At 41.2% G+C, this 26,129-nt stretch overlaps 2 protein-coding genes across 6 annotated transcripts in view; one reads left to right on the top strand and one right to left on the bottom strand.

The window, feature by feature from the left end:
• Positions 1-1,769: 1,769 nt before the first annotated feature.
• Positions 1,770-22,763, bottom strand: MPHOSPH10 (M-phase phosphoprotein 10). The gene is made up of 11 exons (XM_017865666.1): positions 22,330-22,763; positions 18,688-19,369; positions 18,195-18,352; positions 17,223-17,394; positions 13,413-13,554; positions 12,184-12,251; positions 10,411-10,548; positions 6,921-7,031; positions 3,725-3,843; positions 2,411-2,621; positions 1,770-2,004 (listed from the first exon to the last, which is right to left on the bottom strand). Exons 1-11 carry the CDS (start codon positions 22,620-22,622, stop codon positions 1,855-1,857), a joined length of 2,244 nt encoding a protein of 747 aa, XP_017721155.1. The 5' UTR covers positions 22,623-22,763; the 3' UTR covers positions 1,770-1,854.
• A 10-nt stretch (positions 22,764-22,773) lies between these two features.
• MCEE (methylmalonyl-CoA epimerase) overlaps positions 22,774-26,129 on the top strand; it is a 19,205-nt gene continuing 15,849 nt past the window's right edge. For 2 of the 5 annotated variants that reach the window (XM_017865664.1, XM_017865661.1), the window contains exons 1-2: positions 22,774-22,910; positions 23,283-23,384. In XM_017865664.1, the coding sequence (XP_017721153.1) occupies positions 22,871-22,910; positions 23,283-23,384 (142 nt within the window). In that variant the 5' untranslated portion in view covers positions 22,774-22,870. Of the gene's footprint in view, positions 22,911-23,280; positions 23,385-26,129 lie in introns of all 5 variants that reach the window. The other 3 variants (XM_017865665.1, XM_017865663.1, XM_017865662.1) reach the window with 2 other exon arrangements.

The raw sequence follows: 26,129 nt of genomic DNA, 5'->3' as shown, positions 1-26,129 counted from the left end.
GCATCAGATGCAGGCAGAGAAATGCCATGGGGCGGGGTCACCACAGAGAACACATTCCCAGGCAATGCCCAGCACAGCCATTGGGGCAGAGCTGCCCCTGAGACCCTGGACCTATAGAGCCACCAGTGTGCAATGCCAGGCCAGGAGAGCTGCATGCACAGGACTCCAACCAGTGAGAGTCAGGGCATGGGCTTCACCCAGTAAAGCTATGGGGGTGGAGCCACCTGGAGCCTTGGGGACCCAACCCTCACCCCAGTGTGGCTGGAAGGTGAGACATAAAGTCAAAGACTATCCTCAAGCCTCAAGATTAAATGTTGTTTCCCCTGGTGGGTTTTGGACTTACTTGGGACTAAGCTACTTCTTCTTTCCTATTTGTCCCTTTTAAATGGGAATATCTATCCTATGCCCATTCCACCATTGTATTCTGGAAGCATGTAATTTGTTTGACAGCTGGAGGGAAATTTGGCTTAGGATGAATCATACCTTGAGTTGGTCTTACCCACGTTTACAGGAGACTTTGGACTTAGATGGAATGAATGTGTTAAGAACATGAATTTGAGAAACCAGGGGTGGAATGCTATGCTATGATCTGAATGTGTCCTTCAAAATTCATGTGCTGAAACTTAATGGCCAATGAGATATTAAAAGGTAGGCCCTTTAGATGATTAAGTCTTGAAGGCAGAGCCCTCACGGATGGGATCAGCATCCTTATAAAAAGACTGATGGAGTTTGGTGGCTTTTTGTCCTTCCACCTTCTGCCAAGTGAGAACATAACTAGGTACCACCTTGAAGCAGAGCAGCTTTTACCACTCAACTTGCCAGCACCTTCATCTCAGACCTCCCAGCCTCCAGAACCGTAGGAAATGTTTCTGTTGTTTATAAATGACCCAGTCTCAGGTATTTTGTTATAGCAGCACAAATGGACAAAAGCCAGTGCTTAATTTAGCCCCATACAGCCTAGCTCTACCCTGCTGTAGCCATCTTCTGCAGTAACAGGAATGCAGACTGCAAACTTCCACAGGCTCTTCTTGACCACTGATTGACCCCTTGTAGATACAAAATCAGAAGGGCTTTACCTGTTGCTTTGGTGGAATCTTAGTCCACATTCTCTACTCATCTGGACTAAGGCTTACTGCATTTCCATCAAATCAATATGACAGCCTATTAGACAAAAGGCATTTTTCCCTGGATGGGGAGGTTGAAACAATGAGCACCTGGTGGTCACAGAACACTCTACAGACTACAGTTTACATTCCTGGCTGTATTGAGCTTCTATTCCTTCTAGATTCACTTCTCCATCATACCTGTCCTCTGCAGCTGACTGTGGATAGGGCTCTACAGCCTACATTAAACCTTTGTTCAGATGACATGAGATCATCTCCCAAAGGGGAAGGAAGTAAGGCACAGGCATGAAAATGCTACCGTTTTATGAAATGACAGGGCAATGGGAGAAGGAAATTAAGAGCCCAAAGAGTGAGGACTTCTGCTGTAGACAGCTGCTTGTGAGGGGGTTGGCTGGCTCTGTCCTCTTCTCAGCTTGCAGGCCAGTGCTTGCACACCAGTCCACGTGGACAAGCTGGCCTGGCCCTCACACAGGCCTGGGCCATGGCAAGAGCACAGCAGGATCAGCTCAGGCAGTGCCTGAATAGGAAGGGCCTAGGGAGGAGCCAGGTGCTGCTTCACACCAATGGAAACCAGAAGGGCTTTGCAAATAGGAGTTTGTCTTTTCACACTATGGAACTCTCAAATATCTGTCACCAATGCAAAGAAAGGTTCTCAAGAATTGTATTATAAAATAGAACAATGACACAACATAAGCTTACACATTAATATTTACATTATATTCAGAATATATTACAGCTTTAATTTATGAACAGAAATATCCTGTCTTTTCTTCTTTTTCTTTTCTGCTTTCTTTGCATCATTGATTTGCATTTTTACTTGATCTTGTAATTTAGAAAAGAATGCTTGAGAGGACTTTAAGGCTTTGTCTTTACCTTCATCCTGCAATTAAAAACAACACATGCTTATACTGTAAAATGTACTTATAAGTGAAAAAAGTCAAAAATAGTACATCACCATTACAACAACGTATACAACCATAAATATGAAAAAGGACTAGAATTACAGAAAACTAAATCGGTTAGCATAGAAGTATTCTGTACGGCTACAATGTTCTTATAATCTGAGAGAGAAAGGAGTGAAAGACAAACTGCTGCCAGTACCCAGGTTATTGTGAGGACCCTACATGAAAAACTCCAGAACACTAAAGGTTGCGATTCCAGCCGGTCAGCATCATGCGTCTCCATCCCACAGGTGGGCTGTGGGCTGGCTCAGACATACCAGTCACCCAGTTATCCACTTCCCCCACAAAGCTCCCCTTGAGCAATTTTCTTTCCCTTGTCCTTACCTTTATGAAGGAAGCTTTGCCAGTTTTGGTCAGCTGTTTTAACTTCTCCGAAGCTACTGCTTTGCTGTATTTCCCTGCTTGATCTACACTGCTCTTTTCAAGCAGTTTTCTCCGCTTCTCCTTCTCTTTTATTTTCATACGCTTTTGATATTTCTTTTTCCTTCGCTCTCGTTTCTTGTCTGTAGCTGTTTTTTCAGCAGCTGTTTTATATCTCCAGCTTTATTTTCTCCTATTAAAAAAATAACCACCAACATATTCGTTAATCAAGTTTAACAACTAGGAAACTGGAATGGAAGAAACTGCAGGGTAGGTAGCGAGCAGGCTGTGCGTCTGTGACCAAGTGCACGAAGATGCAGAGCAATCCCCACCTACATTCCAGTGAGCATTGGTAACTCAGTTCTCTAAAACCTGAAATGCATTCTTTGACAGCACAGACTCTTATAGTGACGGTTCAGTTCCCAAACTAATTCACAAGAAGGCAACATGCAGAGTTGGGTTTTCAACCTATCAGCACAAGAGAAGCCAGCCCTCCACAGCATTTAGATTCCAATGGGCTTCAGGGACATGCCAGAGGCAGCCTCAGCTCTGAGCTGCTAATGACAGCAACTGGACTGAGGACAGAGTGCAGAGACCAAGGAACTGAGGAAGGGAAGGGAAACATCTCTCTAGTGAGGATCAATTTTATCTCTTTTCTCCTCAACTGCCAGCCTATCCTGCCAGGGCTGTCACCAGCACTGAGGTGGCAGAGGCTCAGACAGAAGGGGTGAGTGTAGGTGTAGCAAATCAAGTGAGGAGGGAAAAAGAAGGCCCTTGCTGCTAAGCCAGCCAGGAAGATGAGCACCTGGCAGAAACCATTATTACTATGTGAGGCATGAGCTTCAGTGTTCACATGGCAGGGATTGCTGCATTTCATAACCAAATGCTCAATTCTAGATTCAGATTCCATTACTAATTAGCATTACATGAATAAAATAAGGGGGAAATGCTGATACTAACCTATTGCTAGTATATACGCAATGCAAGCAATTTGTTTTAAACTTAATATCACTGCTAGTATTTGGATTGGATTATAACAAGATACTGATACTAGCTATTTTAAAACTGCTCTTATGGTAACTCTCAAACTGTACCTCATAATAAAGCCAGAATATAGGAGACTGGTATTTGAATATTGTAACATTACTAGTTTGCTTATACTTAGAAACTGCTGAGATACACTGGAATAAGAACTACAAATGCAAGGCAAATGACATTAAATAAATGGAGTCTGGCTAAAATCAACTAACTTGTAACAGATATTTAAGGTTTCAACACTGGCTTCTTACCTTGATCTCCTCTGGCGCCAGGAGAGCTGCATCACTAACACTCACTGGGGCTACTTCCTCCATGGTTATGGCTGGCAGATTTGACACAACTTTAATCTCTGGTACAGGCTAGAAAAGAGATAATATATTCAATGGGAAGCCAGAAGGGACTCTCACACAAAATGTGTGAACTGTGAACCTATTAACTTAAAGTATAATATATAAAATACTTTATGGAGATTATCCTTTTTTTCACTTGCTTGAAAGTCAGCAAACCTACTGGAGACTACTTAAAACGTCAGATATGGTAACAGCCAAAGTCCTAAGTGGACTGGCATGACAGCAGTGCTGAGGGGCGGCACTGCTTCAGGATCCCAGAGACCTGGGTATTTTAGGGTTTTCCGTCTCAAAACCATTCCAACAGCACGTATTTCTACATTTTTCCATAACATTTCTGCCATCTTCAAACATCAGTTCTTCCATCTCTTCCTCAACTATTCCTATCTACCATGCATGTGGACATTCTCAAACAACCATTAATGCTGTTTGGTAAGATTTACTGATTTCTATTATCTTGATTTTGCTTACAGAAAAAAACGCTAGCTCTAAGAAGTATATGGAAAAAGATGCAAGGAAAGATGTTTATGCGAACAAGAGTCAAAAACAGACTACTGATAAATTTCCTCATCTTTCAATTACTGAAAACATCTCCATAAACATAAATATGAAATAATACTGAACTATTTTGAAAAACTAAAACAGTATCAAAATCAATCAAAGCTATCAATTACAAAAAGGGGGAAAGGATGCAATGTTAATTGAAGGACCATCTGCTTCAGATTTTTGTCTTTTTTTGAAAGAACTACCCAAGAAATCCAGTAATTAAAACAGGTTTCATACTGATCCTGTGATTAAAATGGTGACTATGTATTGCAGTTACACTAGTATTCTTTCTTCCTCATCACCATCCTGTCCGTGGAGTTATTTGCTCAAGGGAACTTCACAAAGAACAAAACCATAAACACAATAGGATCCTGGATTCTAAGTGAGAGAAAAATGAGAGTGTGAAAGAAATCATTTCTTCCACTGGACACCGTTCAACTGTTACTAAAAACACTGTATTCCATTCTAGCATTTAAAGAAATTAGCTGGGCATGGTGGTGCATGCCTGTAGTCCCAGCTACTCGAGAGGCTATACTTCTTAGAGCTAGCATTTTTTTCTGTAAGCAAAATCAAGATAATAGAAATCAGTAAATCTCCGTATTTCTCGAGAGGCTGAGGCAGGAGAACCGCTTAAACTCGGGAGACAGAGGTTGCAGTGAGCCAAGATTATGTACTCCAGCCTGGGCAATAGAGTGAGACTGTCTCAAAAAAAAAAGAAAAAAAAAAAAGCCACAAAAAATGATAGCTGTGATTGGTAAATGGAGTCTACAGAGATGGTGTGTGAAATACCAACCAGAACATGAAAAAAGTAGTATCAAGGAGAACCTACACTAGCAATTCTACATTTCTTATGGGAAAAAAGAAAGGCTTTTCATTTGGGGCACATAGACACAAATACATTCACTTCTCCTTCACTTCCCAATATTCCAAGGAATGTCTAACAGCTTCCCTGCATTAGATCCTAGCTAGTGCAAGGAACAGAGTGGAACAGTAGATGCATTTTGTGCTGCCTGAAGACAAGTAGAGAGCAATGAACAACTAGCGAATGACTGCAAATGTGCAATGTAGCTATGAGGAAAAGAGGCCGAGTGGTGAGACATGCAGCAAGGCGGGAAGAGCAGTCTACCCTAGGTAGGGAGCCAAGGAACATCTGCAAGGAGGGGAAGGCGCCTAGCCTGGGCAATAAGAAGGAGCCAGCCATGCCAAAAAGGAAGTGTAGCCTACTGGGCCAGGGGGAAGAGCACAGCGAGAAAGCGTAAGGGACTTGGCCTGCTGAAGGAATCAGAAGATCAGTGGGGCTGGGGGTAGCAAGCCAAGGGAGACCAAAGGGGTGGGAAGAGCCAGATCACACAGGTAAGGCCCAGAAAGGGCACACGTCCTTCACCTCAGTAAGACCTGCTGGACAAGAGGAGTTGAGAAATTCTACTCATCTCTTCACCTGTTTATTTCACACAACCCAGAGTAGGGACTTTGGGAATCTAAAGATGGCTCCTGCCATCAAGAACTTATTAGCATGTAATTACAACTGGATTAAAAGCATACATATACACCAAAAAAACAAACAAAACAAAACAGGTAAAAAAGCTTATTGTCTGAGAAGACAAAATATCTGCATGGGAAAAAATCACCTAGTCATCAACTAATAAGAAAGGATCTTGGAGATTAGCTCTTCTGTACAGATGAAGCATGAAGTGATTGCCTGTATCATAAAGCTAGTTAGGAGCAGAACTCAACTCAGGTTCCGACTTCTAGACTAGTCCTTAATTCATGACATTCCATTTCAGACAACAACACAGGCACCAAAGGGCAACATGTGAACAAGTACCAAAGGATGATACAAGCATGTTTTACGGGTTCACAGAAGCTGGTGAGTAGGAGATGAGGCTCCAAGGAGTAGACAGGTAGAGCCAAGTCTGGGTGACAGACAGACAGGGGAGGAGCATTTGAGAGGGTTGGGTGTGGTGAGGGAACATCATGCAGCAGAGACAGCATGGGCCCAGAGTTAGTTCTCACCCTCCCACCTCCTAACCCAGGTTTTCTCCCCTGAGAAATGGAAACTATAGTACCTGCCTCAGTGTTGTGTGCATTAAGTGTTTACGTAAAGACACATACATATTATTAATGTATGTAATATGACACACATAGCAGATACTCCATAAATGTTGGGTATAGATATCCATACATCTCCAAACCCATTATACAATGAAAATGCAAGAAGACCAAGAGGGTAGGGAAGGGAGGAGTCCCTGTGGCTATGGTTGAGGGTCTTTTAAAGTGTGAGGTAAGTTAAAATAGTAAGAGGCAGTAGTAGTGTGATGCCTGACTATGCCAGCTCCAGCTGGCAGGGGCTCACTGAAGATCCAAGTAGAGCCAGAACTATCATGGAACCAGAACTTAGCCTTCCTCATGGACACCCTGCCTGGAATTTACAGGAAATGACTACAAGTTTGTATCCTGAAACAAAATAAAGAGCTAGTCTTACAAAGGATCAAAGCTATGAAAGTCACCCTGCTCTAGCTACACTGAACTGTTAACACACTTACCGGTTTAGGGATAAAGTGGAAGTTTGAGAGGGCATCCAATTTTAAGAAGAGGGAATCCATCATCTTCTGAATTTCTACATGCTCTGGATTTTCTTCTTCTGCTGTTTTTTGCTTGGGAAATAAGTTCAACAATGTCAAACTAAGCGACTTGATATATATCACAGGACAAAACACTAAAGGTCAATGAGGGCATTCCCAACTTCTCATCACCAAAGCTTCAGCTACAAGGAAACATTCCAAAAGCAAAATTAAAAGCAACAGTACCATGAGGGTTCCAGCACCTTCCACAGATGTGGTGTACATTTTAGGAGCTACAGTAACCATTACCTCTAATATTCAGAACTTAAAATTTTAACTACCTTGGTATTTACTTCTGTCAAAAATTAAGCTATTCCTCCTAAGATAGCCACAGTTTTGTTTTGTTTTTAAAGGAAAATAGCAAGTGATAACAAGTGTTGGCAAGGATGAAGAAACTGGAACCCTTGTGCACTGTTGATAGGTAGGAATGTAAAATGATGCGGTCAAGTGGCAACAAGCTTGGCAGGTCTTCAAAAAGCTACACAGAGAATTACCATCTGACCCAGCAATGCCACTCCTAGGTGTACAACCAAGAGAATTAAAAACAGATACTCAAACAAATACATGTACACGGCACTATTAACAGTCGGAAACAGCCCAAATGTCCATCAGTGGATGAGCAGATAAACTGTGGTACACACACACAGTGGAATACTGTGCAACCATAAAAAAGAAATGAAGCACTGACAAATGCCAGTCTTGAAAACATGATACTCAACGAAAGTTGTCAGAAATGGAAGGCCACATATGGTATGGTTCCATTTTTTATCAAATACCCAAAATAGGCAAGTCCACAGAGATAGAATGCAGACTGGGGTTTGTTGGGGCTGGGGCAAGTGAGGAAAGGGTGGCAACTGCTTATGGCATATGGGGCTTTATTGTGGGCTGATAAAAATGTTTTAGAATGAGATACACTTAGTAGTTACATAACACTGTCCTAAATGCTCCAAATTTGTTCACTTAGGTGGTTGATTTTATGTTATATAAATCTCACATCAATTAAAAAGAAAAAAAAAAGGCCCAGCACGGTGGCTGGCTGGGCACAGTGGCTCATGCCTGTAATCCCAGCACTTTGGGAGGCTGAGGCAGGCAGATCATGAGGTCAGGAAATCGAGACCATCCTGGCCAACATAATGAAACCCTGTCTCTACTAAAATACAAAAAATTAGCCGGGCTTGGTGGCGTGCGCCTGTAATCCCAGTTACTCAGGAGGCTGAGGCAGAGAAACTGCTTGGACCTAAGAGGCAGAGGTTGCAATGAGCTTAGGTCACGCTACTGCACTCCAGCCTGGTGACAGAGCAAGACTCTGTCTCGAAAAAAAAAAAGAAAAAAGAAAAAAAAAAGTGTTAATATAGACTTCATAAAATTATTCAAATATCCATTTGGATGATAGCGACTTTTTTTTTCTTTTATTTACATGTAATGTGTTAAAGATTTATTCTGACAAATCACATTGAAAAAACTGACAGCAATTTTAATTATGTTGAAGAGAAAAAGTAAATTTCATGCTTCTCTCTCTTTCCCCTTTGGCCCCAAATGCTTATTCTAAATGCCTAAGAAGTCTTTTTGTTTTTTGTTATTAAGACACGGAAAAAAAAAAAAAAAAACCCAGCAGAACTAGGAAATGATAGGCTCTTTGCCTCCTGATCCTGATGATAAAGATGCATCCAGGTCTGTTTCCAATGTCCATCATCAGCACCCACCTTCCAGCCATAGTCAGGCATCACGCTACTATCGCTTCTTACTATTTTAACTTACCTCACACTTTAAAAAATCCTAAACATGTCCTTTTACCTCATTCTAGATAACAATAGCTGTAAAATCAAGTATGTAGCTATATATTTGCTATATAGCATTTTTCTGAGCCACTTCATATACACAACTGTGAGTAAAAGCTCCTACATGTGCTGTTTACCACCATTTCACTTCCAGAATTAGCCTAGCTACTAGAACTCCAAGTCCATCCTCAAAAACTTCTGAACTGGCTGTTGACTTCTAAGAGAGAAATGAAACTAACATTTAGAGCTGGCATAAACTATTGCATTACATATATAATTTTTAACTCTCATGGTCACCAAATACTTTCTGTTACTGAATCTCCTCAAAGATTCAAATGAAACTGTACATATCCTCCTTCAGCTACCACCTTGGATTGCAAAGCAGCCAGGAAGAATTTTAATTCAAATCTTCTCAGTTCTTCAATTTCACAGCGGCATCAGGGCAATTTGCTGTTGCTAACTGAAGGGCATTCATTAACAAAATCTGTTGGGAATCATAAATGGCTTCTGCAGGAAAAAAATGCCATCTGATCCCTAAGTACATATTAACCACATTCCCACTAAATCAAATGTGAAGGAATAATTCGATTATTATATCAGCATACAATATTCCTAGGAATATGACCTTGTCCTATTATTTAACCAGAGATTTTCTTTTCTTTTCTTTTTTTTTTTTTGAGATGGAGTCTCGCTCTGTCACCCAGGCTGGAGAGCAATGGTGCGATCTCGGCTCACTGCAACCTCCACTTCCCTGGTTCAAGCAATTCTCCTGCCTCAGCTTCCCAAGTAACTGGGATTACAGGCACACGCCACCACACCTGTCTAATTTTTTCATATTTTTAGTAGAGACGGGGTTTCACCATGTTGGCCAGACAGGTCTCAAACTCCTGACCTCAAGCAATCCGCCCGCCTCAGCCTCCCAAAGTGCTGGGATTACAGGTACGTGCCACTACGCCCAGCCCAGAGACTTTAGTTAAGTGAAAGAAAAAACAGACCTAAAAATCAGAATGAATTCATAATCATGTAAAATATATCAGTTATTTCAAAATATCAATGAGAAATGGTTTTAAAGTTGTAGCACCACCATAATAATTGCTGGAAAGCTAATAATTAGTTGTAAAAGTATCAGGTGACCAAAGCCTAATTGCAAAGCAACCCTCACATAAAGTGGGAATATTAGAACCCTTCTATTCCTAGCATGGTCTTTTTTTTTTTTTTTTTTTGGAGACGGAGTCTCGCTCTGTCGCCCAGGCTGGAGTGCAGTGGCGCGATCTCGGCTCACTGCAAGCTCTGCCCCCCAGGTTCACGCTATTCTCCTGCCTCAGCCTCCGGAGTAGCTGGGACTACAGGCACCCGCCACCACGCCGGGCTAATTTTTTGTAGTTTTAGTAAAGACAGGGTTTCACCGTGTTAACCAAGATGGTCTCGATCTCCTGATGTCGTGATCCACCCGCCTCGGCCTCCCAAAGTGCTGGGATTACAGGCGCAAGCCACCACGCCCACATGCTCTTATACTTAAATGATGTAGCTGAAGAGCCAAGATTTCCGTTTCATGATTTCAACAGTCACAAAAAGCCTAGTTCTCTACTTCTATTTCTTTAATAATAACGGTTTTGCCTTACAGGCTTCCTCACCTGGTTGAGTTTGATGTACTCCTGTTCATAAATTTCAGCAAGGCTCAATTTACTCTTCTCATGGTCTAAGGTTAAACGCTTTTTATATTCATATGCATCCTCTTTAGGTTTTTCTTTACGTACTACATCATCCCAAGCCTGAAACATAAAGGGCAGGTAGAACATAACAAAGCCTACAATTTATTTCTAGGTTCACTTAAGAATCTTCCTCTGGAATATTGTTATAATAAATATTATCAATATATTAATAAATTATCATTAATATATAATAGTAAATTATAAATATATTATTGTTATAATATTTATTATTACTCATTATTCCAGAGTAAGCAAATTATAGCAAAAAGAAAATTTTCAACTTCTGAAATAACTATTCAAGTCACAAAGAATAAACATTAGGAAAGCAAAGGCGGCAGTACTCAAATATCTTTTTCTGTTTTTTTGTTTTAAATGAGTCTTCCTTCCTCGTTACCAACTTTAATTCCACATTTCCCCAACAGTTTGTTTAAAAGTCAAGCCTTGAGTTAGCTTATCACGTTTNGTAAATTATAAATATATTATTGTTATAATATTTATTATTACTCATTATTCCAGAGTAAGCAAATTATAGCAAAAGAAAATTTTCAACTTCTGAAATAACTATTCAAGTCACAAAGAATAAACATTAGGAAAGCAAAGGCGGCAGTACTCAAATATCTTTTCTGTTTTTTTGTTTTAAATGAGTCTTCCTTCCTCGTTACCAACTTTAATTCCACATTTCCCCAACAGTTTGTTTAAAAGTCAAGCCTTGAGTTAGCTTATCACGTTTCATTTCAAATTTTAAGATGTTCTGCACATGATACTCACCCTTCAAACCCTTTCTATTTTAGACCCACAAGTGTAGGCAAACATTATACACATGTTACAAAGCCATTTCTTACTATACATGCCATATATCTAAGTTTTATTCTGTTTACAAAATCAGATCAATCTTTTAACAAAAACCACTAGGTTTTTAACATTTGAAAAAATACACTACTGAGAAATGGTTTTAAATTGTAGTACTACCACAATGTTAGGGTTTGAACGTCCCCTCCAAAATTCATTTTGAAACTTAATCCCTGATGTGGCAACACTGAGATGTGGGGCCTTCTAGGACGTGACTGGATCACCAGGGTTCTGCCCTCATGAATGGCAGTTGCATTTATGGATTAATTGGTTATCATTGGTGGGGGAATGGTGGCTCTTAAGAAGAGCAAGAGACACCTGAGCCAGCATCTTAGCGTGCTCAGCCCTTTCACCATGTGATGCCCTGCACCACCTTGGGACTCTGCAGAATCCCCTCTGGTAAGAAGGCTCCTCAACCTCGGACTCCTCGGCCTCCATAACTGTATTCCTTTTCTTTATAAGTTACCCAGTTTCAGATATTCTGTTATAAGCAACAGGAAAAAGACTAAGACATATATAGTGAGTAATCTGCCACACCAGATACTGTGCCTAAGCCAAGGGTTCTGGGTGCAACCACCGCAGGTCAGCCACCAGCTTCATTAAGCACTGCCCAAAAGGTCAGCAAGACTAATGGCTTCTGGCTCCTCTCAGGCACAATACTCGTCTTTCCTAGGTACTACTAAAGAGCAGCACCTCACACAACAAAAGCTGACTAGGTAGCCTAGATTTAAGGTTTGTGAACACTAAGTGAAAATAAAAAGCAATAGTCCCACTCTCAAAGTACTCTCACATTATTTCTAAAATTTCAGTGACATTTCAATTAAGTTAAATTTAATTCTTACTGACCTGATCTCTTATCCTCTGTTTAATGATATCTTCCAGTTGAAGGGTGGTTTCCTCTGTAATCACAGGTGCTAAAGGAAATACAATTTATTCATTAGGTAGATATCCACTAGACCACTGATTCTCACATGGCAGTCCTTGGACCCACAGCGTCAGCAACACGTGGGAACTTGTTAGAAATGCAAATTCCTGGACCACCCCCATACCTCCTGAATCAGAAAGTGGGGAAGAGGGACAGCTATCTGTGCTTTAATAAGCCTTGTGATGCTCCCTGAAGTTTGAAAACCACAAAACTAGGATACATATGGTAGTAAGTGCTAATACTTTATCCAAGGTACCCAAGGACTCTTCCTCTCTTTTCCATTCTCTCTTCCATTGAAATAAAATGAAAACTCACTTTGACTTAATGGGTACAAGAAAGAAGGCAATGAGATGACCACGGTTTCAGGTTGGAGTTCAAAATGTAATCAGTGGACCGTGACAGGATGCAAGCCTTTGACACAGATTACTGCAAAAAACTTGATTACAAACTATACATTAGGTATCATCAGTGTATTGATGTTAAATTTTTGGGGTGGATTAATGGTATTGTGATTATATAGGAGAATGTCCTAGTTCTTAGAAGACATCTGCAAAAGCACTTAAAAGTGAAGTGCCATGAGACTGGCAACTTACTTAAAAAAAGGGCACATATACAATCTTACATATGCTGAGGAGAGAAAAGAGATACGACAAAATGGTAACTGGTGAATCCAGTTGAATAGCATATAGATGTTCACTGTAACATTTTTTCAACTTTTCTGTGTTTATAAATTGTTTTTTTCTTTTTTGACAGAGTGTTGCTCTATCGTCCAGGCTGGAGTACATCGGCATGACCTTGACTCACTGCAACCTCTCCTTTCCGGGTTCAAGGGATTCTCCTGCCTCAGCCTTCCGAGTAGATGGGATTACAGGCACCTGCCACCATACCCGGCTGATTTTTGTATTCTTAGTAGAGACAGGGTTTCACCATGTTGGCCACGCTGGTCTCAAACTCCTGACCTCAGGTGATCTGTCTGCCTCGGTCTCCCAAAGTGCTGGGATTACAGGCGAGAGCCACCGTGCCAAGCCATGTGTTTACAAGTTTTAAAATAAAAGTTGAGGGAAAAAGAAACATCACCCCAAATCTTTGTATGAAATGGAACCATGGAAAAAGCACAGACATGACCACTTTACAGAAGAGGGCACCGTACCCATCCGGACAGCATGGTCAAAGTGCAGGGTCTCCTCCAGGAGGCTGTTCTCTGGCCTCTTCTGTGCTGTCACTTCCCCCTGAAGCTGCCACGGCTTTTTTTCTAACAACTCTTTTTCTAAAGATGCAATTTTTTCATTCATCTAAGAAAGAGACAAAATAATTAGTATACATTTAGAAAATAAAATTACACTTATATTTGTGTAAAAGCAAAAAATACTTTAAAAAGTGGAAAAGCAAGAAATGTACTATTCTACAATTCTGTTCTTGCCATCTTTTTATTCTGTCAATGACTTCCTATTTCTGCTGCCTATGGTGGGGTGAGCTGCAATTTCTTTTCCTCACTGATTTAAAATGCCATGTTTATAATATATTAAACTCCCCAGAAGCATTTGGGTTTGTTTCTGGGCTCTATTTTATTCAAGTGATCTATCTATTCACAAGTTAAGTAATTCTTTGATTAGAATATTAGTATCTGATGGAGTCTGACCCTTTTGACTCCAAACTCAAATTCTTATTCTAACTCCTGTTTTTACATTTTTTTGAGGCAGAGTCTCACTCTGTCGCCTAGGCTGGAGTGCAGTGGTCTTAGCTCACTGCAACTTCCGTCTCCTGAGCAATTCTCCTGCCTCAGCCTCCCGAGTCGCTGGGATTACAGGCGTGTGCCACTATGCCCAGCTAATTTTTGTATTTTTTAGTAGAGACGGAGTTTCACCAAGTGCTGGGATTAGAGGCGTGAGCCACCGCGCCGGGTCATTATCTCTAACTTCTAAAAGACAACAATGATGACTTCAGTGTATAAAATGCCAGCCTTTTCAGCTATCTTACAGAATTCTCTTCTTTTCCTAATATCAATTCAGTTTATCCACTCGGTTTCCTCTCCAAGTACTAACGCATTCGTTTCTCACTTCTAGTGGAATATAAACACATCTGCAGGATTCCTAATCTTTTTTTTTTTTTTTTTTTTTGAGACAGTCTCACTTGGTTGTCTAGGCTGGAGAGCAGTTGCGTGATCTCAGCTCACTGCAACCTCCACCTCCCAGGCTCAAGCAATCCTCTCTCCTCAGACCCCCAAATAACTGGGACCACAGGCACGTGCAACCACGCCTGACTAATTTTTGTATTTTTTGTAGAGACGAGGTCTTACCATGTTGCCCAGGCTGGTCTCGAACTCCTGAGCTCAAGCAATCCTCCTACCTTGGTCTCCCAAAGTGCTGGGATTATAGGCATAAGCCACCACCCCTGGCAGTTTTCCTAATCTCTTATCTTTATCTTTTGTAGTTACACTGGCTTATGAGTCTAAAAGAATGTTAATCAACGGTGGTAACTGTAATACTGGACATCTTGTCTCATTTCTAATCTTAAAGGGATGCTTCTAGAATTTCACCCATCATGCATGATGGCAGCTTTTGGCTTAGATATATTTGTATTCCACTAGGAGTGAAAAAAAAAATTAGACATGAATATTGAATTTTATCAAATGTCTTTCTGACATATGGAGGTGACCATATGTTTTTTTCTCCTTAATGTCTTGCAGTCAGGAATCATACTAGATTTTCTAATACTGATTGAAGAGAATAAGGTTCATGCAGTTGTGTGGCATAATTCTTCCACTGTGCTATAGGATTTTTGCAACCCCGTTCATGAATTAGACTGTGTGTGTGTCTGTGTGTGTGTGTGTGTGTGTGTTTTAATGCTACCTTTGTCAGGTTTGGGTTTTCATGTTCTAACAGTTTCAAAAAAAAAAGTTTGAAAGTTCTACTTTATTCTTTATATGTGGAAACTGAAATAAATTATTTGTGATTTATTGAAACTTAACTTGAAGGTCTGATGTAATTTCACAATAAAACCAAACCTTTCTTTCTTTATTTGTTGGGGGAGGGCGGGAGGAGTGGGGTGGAAGGACACTAACTCATCGATATTTTATAATGGTGCTTTTTTTCCCTTAGAATTTCTCTAACTTCTGGGGACAATCTGACAACCACGGATTTAATTCAGATTCTCAAATTTTAAAAACAATTCTTTTGATATTCTTGGTATCTTTTATTATCTGCCTATTCTCAATTTTTTTTTTTTTTTTTTTTTTACACAGTCTCTAGCTCTGTTGCCCAGGCTGGAGTGCTGTGGTGCAATCATAGCTCGACTACAGCCTTGAACTCTTGGACTCAAGAGATCCTCCCCCATCCGCCTCTCGAGTAGCAAACACTATAGGCGCACACTACCATGCCCAGCTAATTTTTTTAACTTTTAGTGGAGATGGGCTTTTGCCCCGTTGCCCAGGTTGGTCTTGAATTCCTGGGCTCAAAACAATCCTCCCTCCTTAGCCTCCCAAAGTGCAGGTGTGAGCCACTGTGCCTGGCCCTATTCTCATTTTATTGTGATAAAATTTTAAGGTAAATAAATGATAGAGCCAAATTATTAGAGCCAGACTACATCTACAAAATTAAATGAAATTTCACTTGTCTGAAATCATGACACAAAGAAACAATTTTTACCAACTTTGAAGATATGTTTGTGATGGTATAAATTAAAATTCTGGCTATTCGGCACTCACAAAAATCTGCGGAGCACCTTAAAGACACAGGTGGTGTCGGCCGGGCGCAGTGGCTCATGCCTGTAATCCCAGCACTTTAGGAGGCCGAGGTGGGTGGACCACCTGAGGTCAGGAGTTTCAGTCCAGCTTGGCCAACATGGTGAAACCCCGTCTCTACTAAAAATACAAAAAAATTAACTGGGTGTGGTGTAATCCCAACTACTCAGGAGGCTGAGGCAGGAGAATTGTTTGAACCTGGGAGGTGGAGGTTGTAGTGAGCTAAGATCACGCCACTGCACTCCAGCCTGGGTGACAAGAGTGAAACTCCATCTCAAAAAAAAAAGAAAAAAAAAAAAACCAAAAAAAACATACACGGTATCCTCCAAAGCAGTCAAAACAGTTAAGAGGCTCACAGGACAGCTTTATCAGGAGAGACATGCTATATATATAAAGACATTAGGGACAAAGGAAAAAACAACTATCTTTAAAGATTTTTTTTATTTTTGAGATAGAGTCGCACTCTGCCACCCAGGCTGGAATCCAGTGGCACCATCTCGGCTCACTGCAACCTCCGCCTCCTGGGTTCAAGGGATTCTTCTGCCTCAGCCTCTTGAGTAGCTGGGATTACAGGTGTCCGCCACCATGCCTGACTACTTTTTCTTTCTTTTTTTTTTTTTTTTTTTTTCAGTAGAGATGGGGTTTTACCATGTTAGCTAGGCTGGCCTCGAACTCCTGACTTGAAGTGATCCACCTGCCTCAGCCTCCCAAAGTGCTGGGATTACAGGCATGAGCCACCGCGCCCAGCAGAAGCAACTATTTTACTCACAGGCCCCACATTGAAATGCAGGCACTGACTTTTGCTCATCAGATGCTTTCCATATGGCAAGATTTTTGGTTTTTTGTTTGTTTTAAGACAAGGTCTTGCTCTGCCGCCCAGTCTAGAGAGCAGTGATGCAATCATAGCTCAACATACCATCAACCTCCTAGGCTCAAGTGATCCTTCCACCTCAGCCACCAGAGTAGCTGGACTACAGGCACACATCACCATGCCCGGCTAATTTTTGTATTTTTGGTAGAGACAAGGTCTCACTATGTTGCCTAGGCTGGTTCTGAACTCCTGAGCTCAAGCGATCCTCTTGCTTCGGATTGCCAAAGTGCTAGGATTACAGGCGTGAGCCACTGCACCTGGCCAAGATATCTGTTTTCAAAGGATGGTTAATAGTTTTCAAATGATGGTTAATTGCAAGTATATTAAAAATTCCATAAATTACTAATTACCTTTTCCTGCCTTTTTTCAAAAGAGGATTTAACTTCATCAGAATTTTTCTTTACATTTAGAACACCTGTATCTTCAGTTTCCTCGTCATCTGGTAAAGCAAAGGTCACTCTTTTCAAGGTTTCTTTATGTTGTTTACCGTCTTCATTTTCTTCAAGGTCATCATCTTCATCCCTACAATACCAAAACTCTTATAAAAGAAATATGCTACTTTCCATTAGAAAACAAAAGGAAACAAATTTTCCCTTAATAAAGTTCTTCTTTTATATGCCTAATGCAACCAAATACTCAGAACTTCCAAAATCATTCAGTTATTAAGGAACAAAAGGTATTATTTAGGTAAAATGCTATGTAAGAAACAGAACAGGGAGGCCGAGACGGGCGGATCACGAGGTCAGGAGATCGAGACCATCCTGGCTAACACAGTGAAACCCCATCTCTACTAAAAATACAAAAAAAAAATTAGCCGGGCGTGATGGTGGGCACCTGTAGTCCCAGCTACACGGGAGGCTGAGGCAGGAGAACGGCGTGAACCTGGGAGGCGGAGCTTGCAGTGAGTGGAGATCACACCACTGCACTCCAGCCTGGGCAACAGAGCGAGACTCTGTCTCAAAAAAAAAAAAAAAAAAAAAAAAAAACAGAATAAAAGTGTCCAACATATAGAAAATAAATCATTCATCAATCTATAATACAAATCCCTTATCTCACAAAAATAACAGGATTTTATTGACACAAAACCAAATCAAAGTTCCTGGTAAGGAACGTTTGATTGTTACTACCAGCGATATTTTTCTTCATTAAGTGATTGATATCTAATGTTCCTTTACATTCAGAGACTTTCCTCTGGCTATCTTGAGAATATCTGATACTAGAGAATCCAACATCTTAAGACAGACACATTTGATAACTATGCGTACACATACATGATTGGGCAATTCCAGCCTACAATATAAAGGATGGTTCAAAACACTCACGTTTCCGAAATACTTAGTTCTTCTGCTTCCTCTTCAGCAATTTCATCATCTTCTTTGTCTGAATTCAACTCACCATCATGAACACTTGTTATGTCTTCATCACTTTCAACTGGATCAAAAAAATCTTTGTATTTCAGATTTCTGGAACTTTTACCTGACTAAAAGATTTTAAAACTATTAATTAGGGATAGAAAATATATTAACACATGCATATAGATTTGTATGGATATCGTATGTATATATTACTTTCTGACTTAACACTATGAGCTAATAACTAATAACTAGTTATTAGGTGAAAATGGCAACTAATAACACTACCACAAAACTGTAAGACCAACTGGAACATAAATTGAATGGAAGAACAGATTCATTTGTAACTGATAAGATAGAGCACAATATTTATCACTAAAACTTCTAACTAAATCTCCCCTAGAAAAAGAGAACGAAAGCTAATTTGAGGAGGAAAGTGCTCTCTCCTCTCTCAAAACTTTACCTTAAGTTTTTTACTTCCAAACAGTCCCCCTTCATCTTCATCAGAATCAATATCTTCAAAAAAATCAATATCTTCCTCCTCATCATCATTATCATCTTTTCGTTCCTCTTCTTTTTCTATGTTTTCTAAATAGGCCTCCATTTCGGAGAGTTTGAAGAATTTATCATCTACTACGGACTTTTCTCTAGGTTTTCCATGTCCTTTGTGTTGCACCTTGCTCTGCTGTTCCAATTTGCTGATATCAAAGTCAAGATCAGAATCCTCATCACTGAAAACTGGGCTTTTCCTCAGACCAGATTTGCTTGAGTTTTTAGTTCTCTCACCCACTTCAGGATCATCATCACCCATGTCTGACACTTCTTCCTCCTCTTCTAAATCTTCTAGGTCCTCCTGGTCATCAGCCTCTATCTCTGAACCATCCTCTTCACGTTCCTGTTCTTCACTCTCTGGGAGAAGACTGATGTCTTCATCATTAATTGTTTCACCAACTGCATTCTGGAAGTATTGTAAAATTGGTTCATTTTGCAATTCCAGTTGTTGCCAAATCTGCTCATCATCAAAATTTTCTATCACAAGTTTTTGCAAGGGGCTTCCATGGATCCTACCATTCTCTAATATTTTATTAAAGTCATAAAGCACTTTTGTTAAAGAAGTGAACTTTGATGCCAATCCATCTTGAATCCTATTGGGAGGAATTGAGATTTAGAATTATAGGTAATAATTTCACAGCACTCTTAATAAAAATTTAAAAACCCAACTCTTTTGTAAAATCAAATTTGAATGAAGTGTAAGTATAGATTCTGGCCCCCAACAACATATAAGCTGATGACCTACACTGATATATAAAACCTGTCAATCAAGTATCTGTGAATCAGCTGTATAGATTTTAGGCAGGAAAACCATTACAAATCTATTTGCTTGGAGATGTATAGTGAATTAACCTTAAATGATCAATTCTGCTACATTATACACAACTCCATTCATTCATTCACTTATTCATTCAATGATCAACATTTGCTTTGGCTACAGTGGTCAAGGAAAACCTCTCTTAGATGCCACATCTGAGGGGAAAGCTGTAGATAAGGAGACAGTCTTATAAAGATTGGGAAACACGTATTCCAGGCAGAAGAAATCCTCTAAGATGCAAATCCTCTAGAGGTGAGCTTGAGGAACAAAAAGGTGAGCACGGCTAAAGTGTGAAGGAGGCTGAAGGTGAAGGTGGAGAGACTGATGGGACCCAAATCACGCGTGGCTCAGGAGTAAGAGTTTGTCATTTAAAGTGGGGAAAGGATATGAACAGACATTTCTCAAAAGAAGACATTCATACAGCCAACAGACACATGAAAAAATGCTCATTCATCACTCGCCATCAGAGAAATGCAAAATCAAAACCCACAATGAGATACATCTCACACCCAGTTAGAATGGCAATCATTAAAAAATCAGGAAAACAGGTGTTGGAGAGGATGTGGAGGAAATAGGAACACTTTACACTGTTGGTGGGAATGTAAACTAGTTAACCCATTATGGAAAAAGTATGGCAATTCCTCAAGGATCTAGAAACTAGATGTACCATATGAACCCAGCCATCCCACACTGGGTATATACCCAAAAGGATTATAATTATTCTACTAAAAGACACATGCACACATATGTTTATTGCAGCACTATTCACAATGCAAAGGACTTGGAATCAACCCAAATGTCCAATCTGTGACAGACTGGATTAAGAAAATGTGGCACATATTACACCATGGAATACTATTCAGCCATAAAAAAGGATGGAGTTTGCTTCCTTTGTAGGGACATGGATGCAAGCTGGAAACCATCATTCTTAGCAAACTATCACAAGAAGAGAAAACCAAACCCACGCATGGTTCTCACTCATAGGTGGAACTGAACAATGAGATCACTTGGACTCGGAAGGGGAACATCACCGCACTGGGCCTATCATGGGGAGGGGGAGGGGGGAGGGATTGCATCGGGGAGTTATACATGATATAAATGATGAATTGATGGGGTGCTGACGAATGTTGATGGGTGCAGCACACCAACATGGCACAAATACATATGTAACAAACCTGCACGTTATGCGCATGTACCCTAGAACTTAAAGTATAATAAAAAAATAATAATAATAAAATAAAGTGTAAAGAGAAAACATTGTAAGCAAAGGGATGAAACGATGATTTACACGAAGGAAGAAGAAAGGGAGGAGGGAGGAGGAGGAAAGTACAGTGATTAGAAGGTTGATTGATGCAGCATTCCAGGCAAAGGATAATGGTGATGTAAACTGGAGTTAGAGCAATGAATATGCTTAGTTTGGAGGTAGAACTGACAGGACTGCTAAGGAATTAGATATAGAATAGAGAAAAACGAAGACAACAAAGTAGCAGCCTACTTTCATGTTTGAGAAACTGGAAAGACAGAAGTGCCATTTACTGAGATAGGGAAGGCTTGCGTGGTGGTGTCAGGCCTCTGAGTCGAAGCTCAGCCATTGTAACCCCTGTGACCTGCACATATAGGTCCAGGTGGCCTGCAGGAGCCAAGTAGTCTGGGGCAGCCGAAAAACCACCAAAGAAGTAAAACAGTTCCTGCCTTAACTGATTAACCAAGATTACAACATTCCTCCATTGTGACTTGTCCCTGCCCTACCTTAACTGATCAATGGACTTTGTGATATTCTTCTTCTGGACAATAAGTCTTATGATCTCCCCACCACGTACCTTGTGACCCCCTCCTCTGCTAACAACAGATAACCACCTTTTACTGTAATTTTCCATTACCTACTCAACTCCTATAAAGTAACCTCTTCCCCATCACCGTTCGCTCTCTTTTCGGACTCAGCTCACTTGCACCCAAGTGAATAAACACTTTGTGTTGCTCACACAAAGCCTGTTTTAGTGGTCTCTTCACACGGAGGCGCTTGACAGGTGGAGCATGGGAAAGGACTTCAGGGGATGGCAGAGTATGGGTGGGTAGAAACAACAATTCTATTAAACAGAAACAACAGCTCTGTTTTGGGTGCAGTGAATTTGAGATGCTTGACAGTACCAAAATTTTAAAAATCGTTAAAAGTTGCACAGTGCGGATATCCCAGTTGTGTGCTACTGAATTCAAACTAAGCAAAATCTGTAGTTGCTGTGAGCCGGGGTTTGAAATATGAGTAATAATTGCATAGATCGTATTTGAAATTCTTCAACAAAATACATAGAAAACGCTTGTGCTGGGATGAGACATGAAAGTTCTAATTTTCAAGAAGCTTAGTCGTGGGGGGTGGACAGACAAGTGACAAGTTGGTACTTTCAATAAAGTATGCTCAGCACTGAGTGCTTTAGGAGCACACTGGAGGAAGGAGAAACCAACAGTTTTTGTGTAGAGGGATGCGGACGTAAGAAGACCTAGGGAAGCTTCTAGCCGTTAATAACTGAGGTTAGGGTGATTTCAGTAACACTCAACTGAGAGATCCATCTATACAAATGTTAACAATTTTTTAAATTTTGATAGCCTAGGAAAGTACAGACTCCAAATTTGGGGAAAAGTGATTTATCTTTCCCCTTACCTTCCCCCAGCTCCACAATTTGCAACCCGCGTCCACGTGAGACCCCGGTCGCACCCTGAGCCCGGGATCTGCGCACTTACGTGAGGAAGCACTCGGGCCGACCCGTGGCTTTGCCGACTTCTGCCAGACACCGCTCCAGGGTCCGTCGACGCCAGACCCGCGGGGCCATGGCTGTCAGCAACTCCCGACACAATGCCGCATGCAAGGGAAGGGAGCTGCCCGGAAACCGCTCGGCAAACAGGCGCCTAGCGCAACTTGGATGTGAGAGCCGAAAGTTCCGCTGCGCACAGGTTCCGGACTCGCCCTCAGCCAGAGCCAATGGCAGCGCGAGCGCTTTCGCTTCTGCAGGGGGACGGGAAACAAAAATCGCCATGGTCGGTCCAAACGCCTTTGAACTCTCTCGAAACTTCGTTTTGCATTTTTCAGGGGCCCACAAAGGGTGACTCGTCCTGGCTATAAGTTTCTGTTTTAGCTAAAGTAGGCGTGTTGTAGCAGGAAAGCAGCGCCCTTCGCCGCGCCCCTAACCTGTCTGTCCCCGCCCCCTCTACCTCCCTCCCAGTCCTCCGCTGCGCGTCTCTCACGGTCTTCTGCGGGTCTGGACGTGACGGGTTGCTTTCCAAAATGGCGTGGGCGCTGAGGGCTGCCGCCGCGAATGCCGTAGGTGAATACCGGGCACCGGCGAAAGTCGCCGTGGGGCAGGGCGGGTGGGAACGGAGGTCGGGGGCGGAGGAGGCCTCGGCGTGGCCAAAGCACCTTTATCTAATGCCCCCCCCCCGCCCCCCCCGGGGGCGCGTTCCACGGCCGCTGCTGGCACCTAGGCTGAGGGTAACTTCCAGAAACGCCTGCGCTTAGTAGCGGGGATTGCTTTGTGCACGAGTCCCATTGCCATCCGGGAGCTGTGCGCCCTGGGCGCTGCACTTTCTAGCAGGTGGGCGGGAGAGGCGAGGGAACTTGCCCGGCGGGTCAGGCAGGGCAGGGACAGAAGTAAATAGAAGCGGGTTGGTAAGTTATTTTACTGCGCACCGATAAAGAGAATGGGGAGAAACCAGAAAGGAGAGCAAGTCCTGTAAAAACAACGACAGCTACGTCAGCCGAACTCCAAGCATGACCAGCTTTCTGTTGGGAACACTCAAAGGTCAGTGGTGTAAAGAATACAAAAGGAAGGATTTTTCCACGTGCACTAATATGTTCATCATCGCGTACATAGGTAAAAGCATGTGGATTTGGAAACTTCCTTGAGTTCTCTCCCCCTTCATTTTTTAAAAAATGTGTACATAGAATCAGTTATGACAGAAATAACTGTAATAGTTGTCACGTTTTCTGACTCTCACTTTCTCCTCTTTTTATCCTTTTTTTTCTCTTCCTCCTTTTATGAGAGGGCAATTTTTCCCCTTAATCTGAGATTCCCTGTTAGGAAGAAGGTGCCAAGTGGTAATGCCCCAGAGTTACTCTGGGACATTCGTGATAAATCCTTCTAGCACCAGAGCACATTCTTAACCGTAAGGCATACCCTCTTAGGTGATACACAAAATAGGAACGTAAAATATAAATAAATGAATATTTGGGAAAAGGCATTTTATGTGTACTTTTAGAACTGCACCCTTTAATGATTGACAGTTTGGGAAAAAGTATGACTTCCAACGGGTCATATACATACTGCAAGAACTCAATACAGATAAAGGTGAATGTTTGTTTTGTAACTTACATACCCGTCTTGGCATAAAGGAAAAATGAAGATGGTGTATTCCAAAGATTGCCTTTGATTTGTCCTGTTAAGATACTTGAAACTTAATGGCTACACTTTTGTGTGTGGTTGAATATACATAAAGTAAAATTTACCTTTTTTTTTTTTTTTTTTTTGCGATAGGGTCTCACTCTGTCGCCCAGGCTGGAGTGCAGTAGCGTGATCTCAGCTTACTGCAAACTACGCCTCCCAGGTTCAAGCCATTCTCCCGCCTCAGCCTCCCGAGTAGCCCAGCTAATTTTTTGTACCTTTAGTAGAGACGGGATTTCACCATGTTGGCTAAGCTGGTTTCGAACTCCTGGCCTCAGGTGATCCGCCCACCTCAGCTTCCCAAAGTGCTGGGATTACAGGCATGAGCCCATGTCTACTAAAAATACAAAAATTAGCCGGGCATGGTGGCGCACGCCTGTAAGCCCAGCTGCTCGGGAGACTGAGGCAGGATAATCGCTTGAACCCGGGAGGCGGAGGTTGCCGTGAGCCAAGATTGTGCCACTGTACTCCAGCCTGGGCAACAAGAGCAAAACTCCGTCTCAAAAAAAAAAAAAAGTTGCTTTTTAAGACTGAATAATATTCCGTTGTGTGTGTATACCACATTTTGTTTATCCATTCATCTCTTGATAGACGTTTGGGTTTTCCCCACCTTTTGGCTATTGTAATACAGCTATGAATGTGGGTATACAAATACCTCTGAATTCCCACTTTTTTGGGGGTGTATATACTCAAAAGTGGAATTGCTGGATTACATGGTAGTTCTCTATGTTATGGCCTCTCTTTTAAGGAACATAAAACTTCGCAGGAAAACAAAAGCACAGAAAAATCAGACTGAACACATAGAAAAGTTCTGAAAATGGAAATTGAACCTGTTAGGTGGGAGACAAGAATGACCAACTTATGTGACTGCATAGGTTTACTTTTATTAATCATCTGTAAATGGGCTAACAGAAATGTACTCTGTTTACTTACTGTAATGAATAAAAATAAAATTTGATCATAGTTTGAAACAAGTTGAAGATATATATATGGTGCTGTGAAATTAACTGGTCAAATGTTTAGAGAAAACTTACCAGACTAACTTGAAGGCACTTCTAATGAATGACTTTCTAAATCTGTATGTTTCCTCAAACCAGATACGTGGAAATTCAGACTTATGTTTGGCCAGGCGCGGTGACTCACGCCTGTAATCCCAGCACTTTGGGAGGCTAAGGCAGGTGGATCACCTGGGGTCAGGAATTCAAGACCAGCCTGGCCAATATGGCAAAACCCCATCTCTACTAAAAATACAAAAATTAACCGGGTGTGGTGGCACGCTCATGTAATCCCAGCTACTCCAGAGGCTGAGGCAGGAGAATTGCTTGAACCTGGGAAGGAGAGGTTGCACTGAGCCGAGATTGTGCCATTGCACTCCAGCCTGGGCTGCAGACCCAGACTTGTTTAAAAAAAAAAAAAAAAAAAAAAGCTTATTACACGTTCTAAAATTAGATTATATAAAGGTTGCACAACTTTGCAAATACGCAAAGAAATGAATTGTACACTTCAAATGGGTGAACTTGGTACTTTTTATACAAATTTAACATCCAATGTCTTTAAATAGTAAGTACTCTTAATGCATTTGACTATAGATCCTTGCAGCTAAACCTTTATGTATGCAGGGACAGTGTTTAAAAAGTGTCAGCTGAAATAAGCACAAAATCTGAACTGAAAGAAATGCAGTGTTATTTTTAAGTCAGGACACTAAAAGTGATTAACGAGAACTGATATTGAAAGGAAGATTGGAATGACAGTTAACATACACATCCGATTTTGATCTTTTACCTGTATACCAGCTTCCTGACATATGTGAAAGTAGTTTCTTAAATCTGTATTCATCTTTACACGCATTTTTTATTAACACTTCTGTTTTTAAATATCTTATGCATTTATTTGCACATGGTTTAACATTGTAGTATATTCATGCAAAGCAACCTTTATTGGAATAATCACAAATTAAACATTACAGAATTCAAAATAATGCAGTTCTGCTGCACTATTCTGAAATGGGAGGCAGAGAAACCTAAAACTAAAGAGCTGTGAATTCCTACGAATTAGAGGGCAACCTGAAATAAAAATAGCTTTAAAAGTTAGCTTCCGCCGGGCGCG

This window comes from Rhinopithecus bieti, unplaced genomic scaffold (assembly GCF_001698545.2).
Source record: "Rhinopithecus bieti isolate Rb0 unplaced genomic scaffold, ASM169854v2 scaffold_83366, whole genome shotgun sequence".
Taxonomy (NCBI): Eukaryota; Metazoa; Chordata; class Mammalia; order Primates; family Cercopithecidae; genus Rhinopithecus; species Rhinopithecus bieti.
This window is presented reverse-complemented; position numbering and strand designations above follow the sequence as displayed.

Excerpts from the sequence above, each read along its gene's own strand:
- MPHOSPH10 (XM_017865666.1), bottom strand. The coding sequence starts at position 22,622 with ATGGCGATTTTTGTTTCCCGTCCCCCTGCAGAAGCGAAAGCGCTCGCG. Across the intron at positions 10,549-12,183 it reads AACAGAGGATAAGAGATCAG|GCTTGGGATGATGTAGTACG; the intron begins GTCAGTAAGAAT and ends TTTATGTTTCAG. Across the intron at positions 7,032-10,410 it reads AGTACATCAAACTCAACCAG|CAAAAAACAGCAGAAGAAGA; the intron begins GTGAGGAAGCCT and ends TTATTTCCCAAG.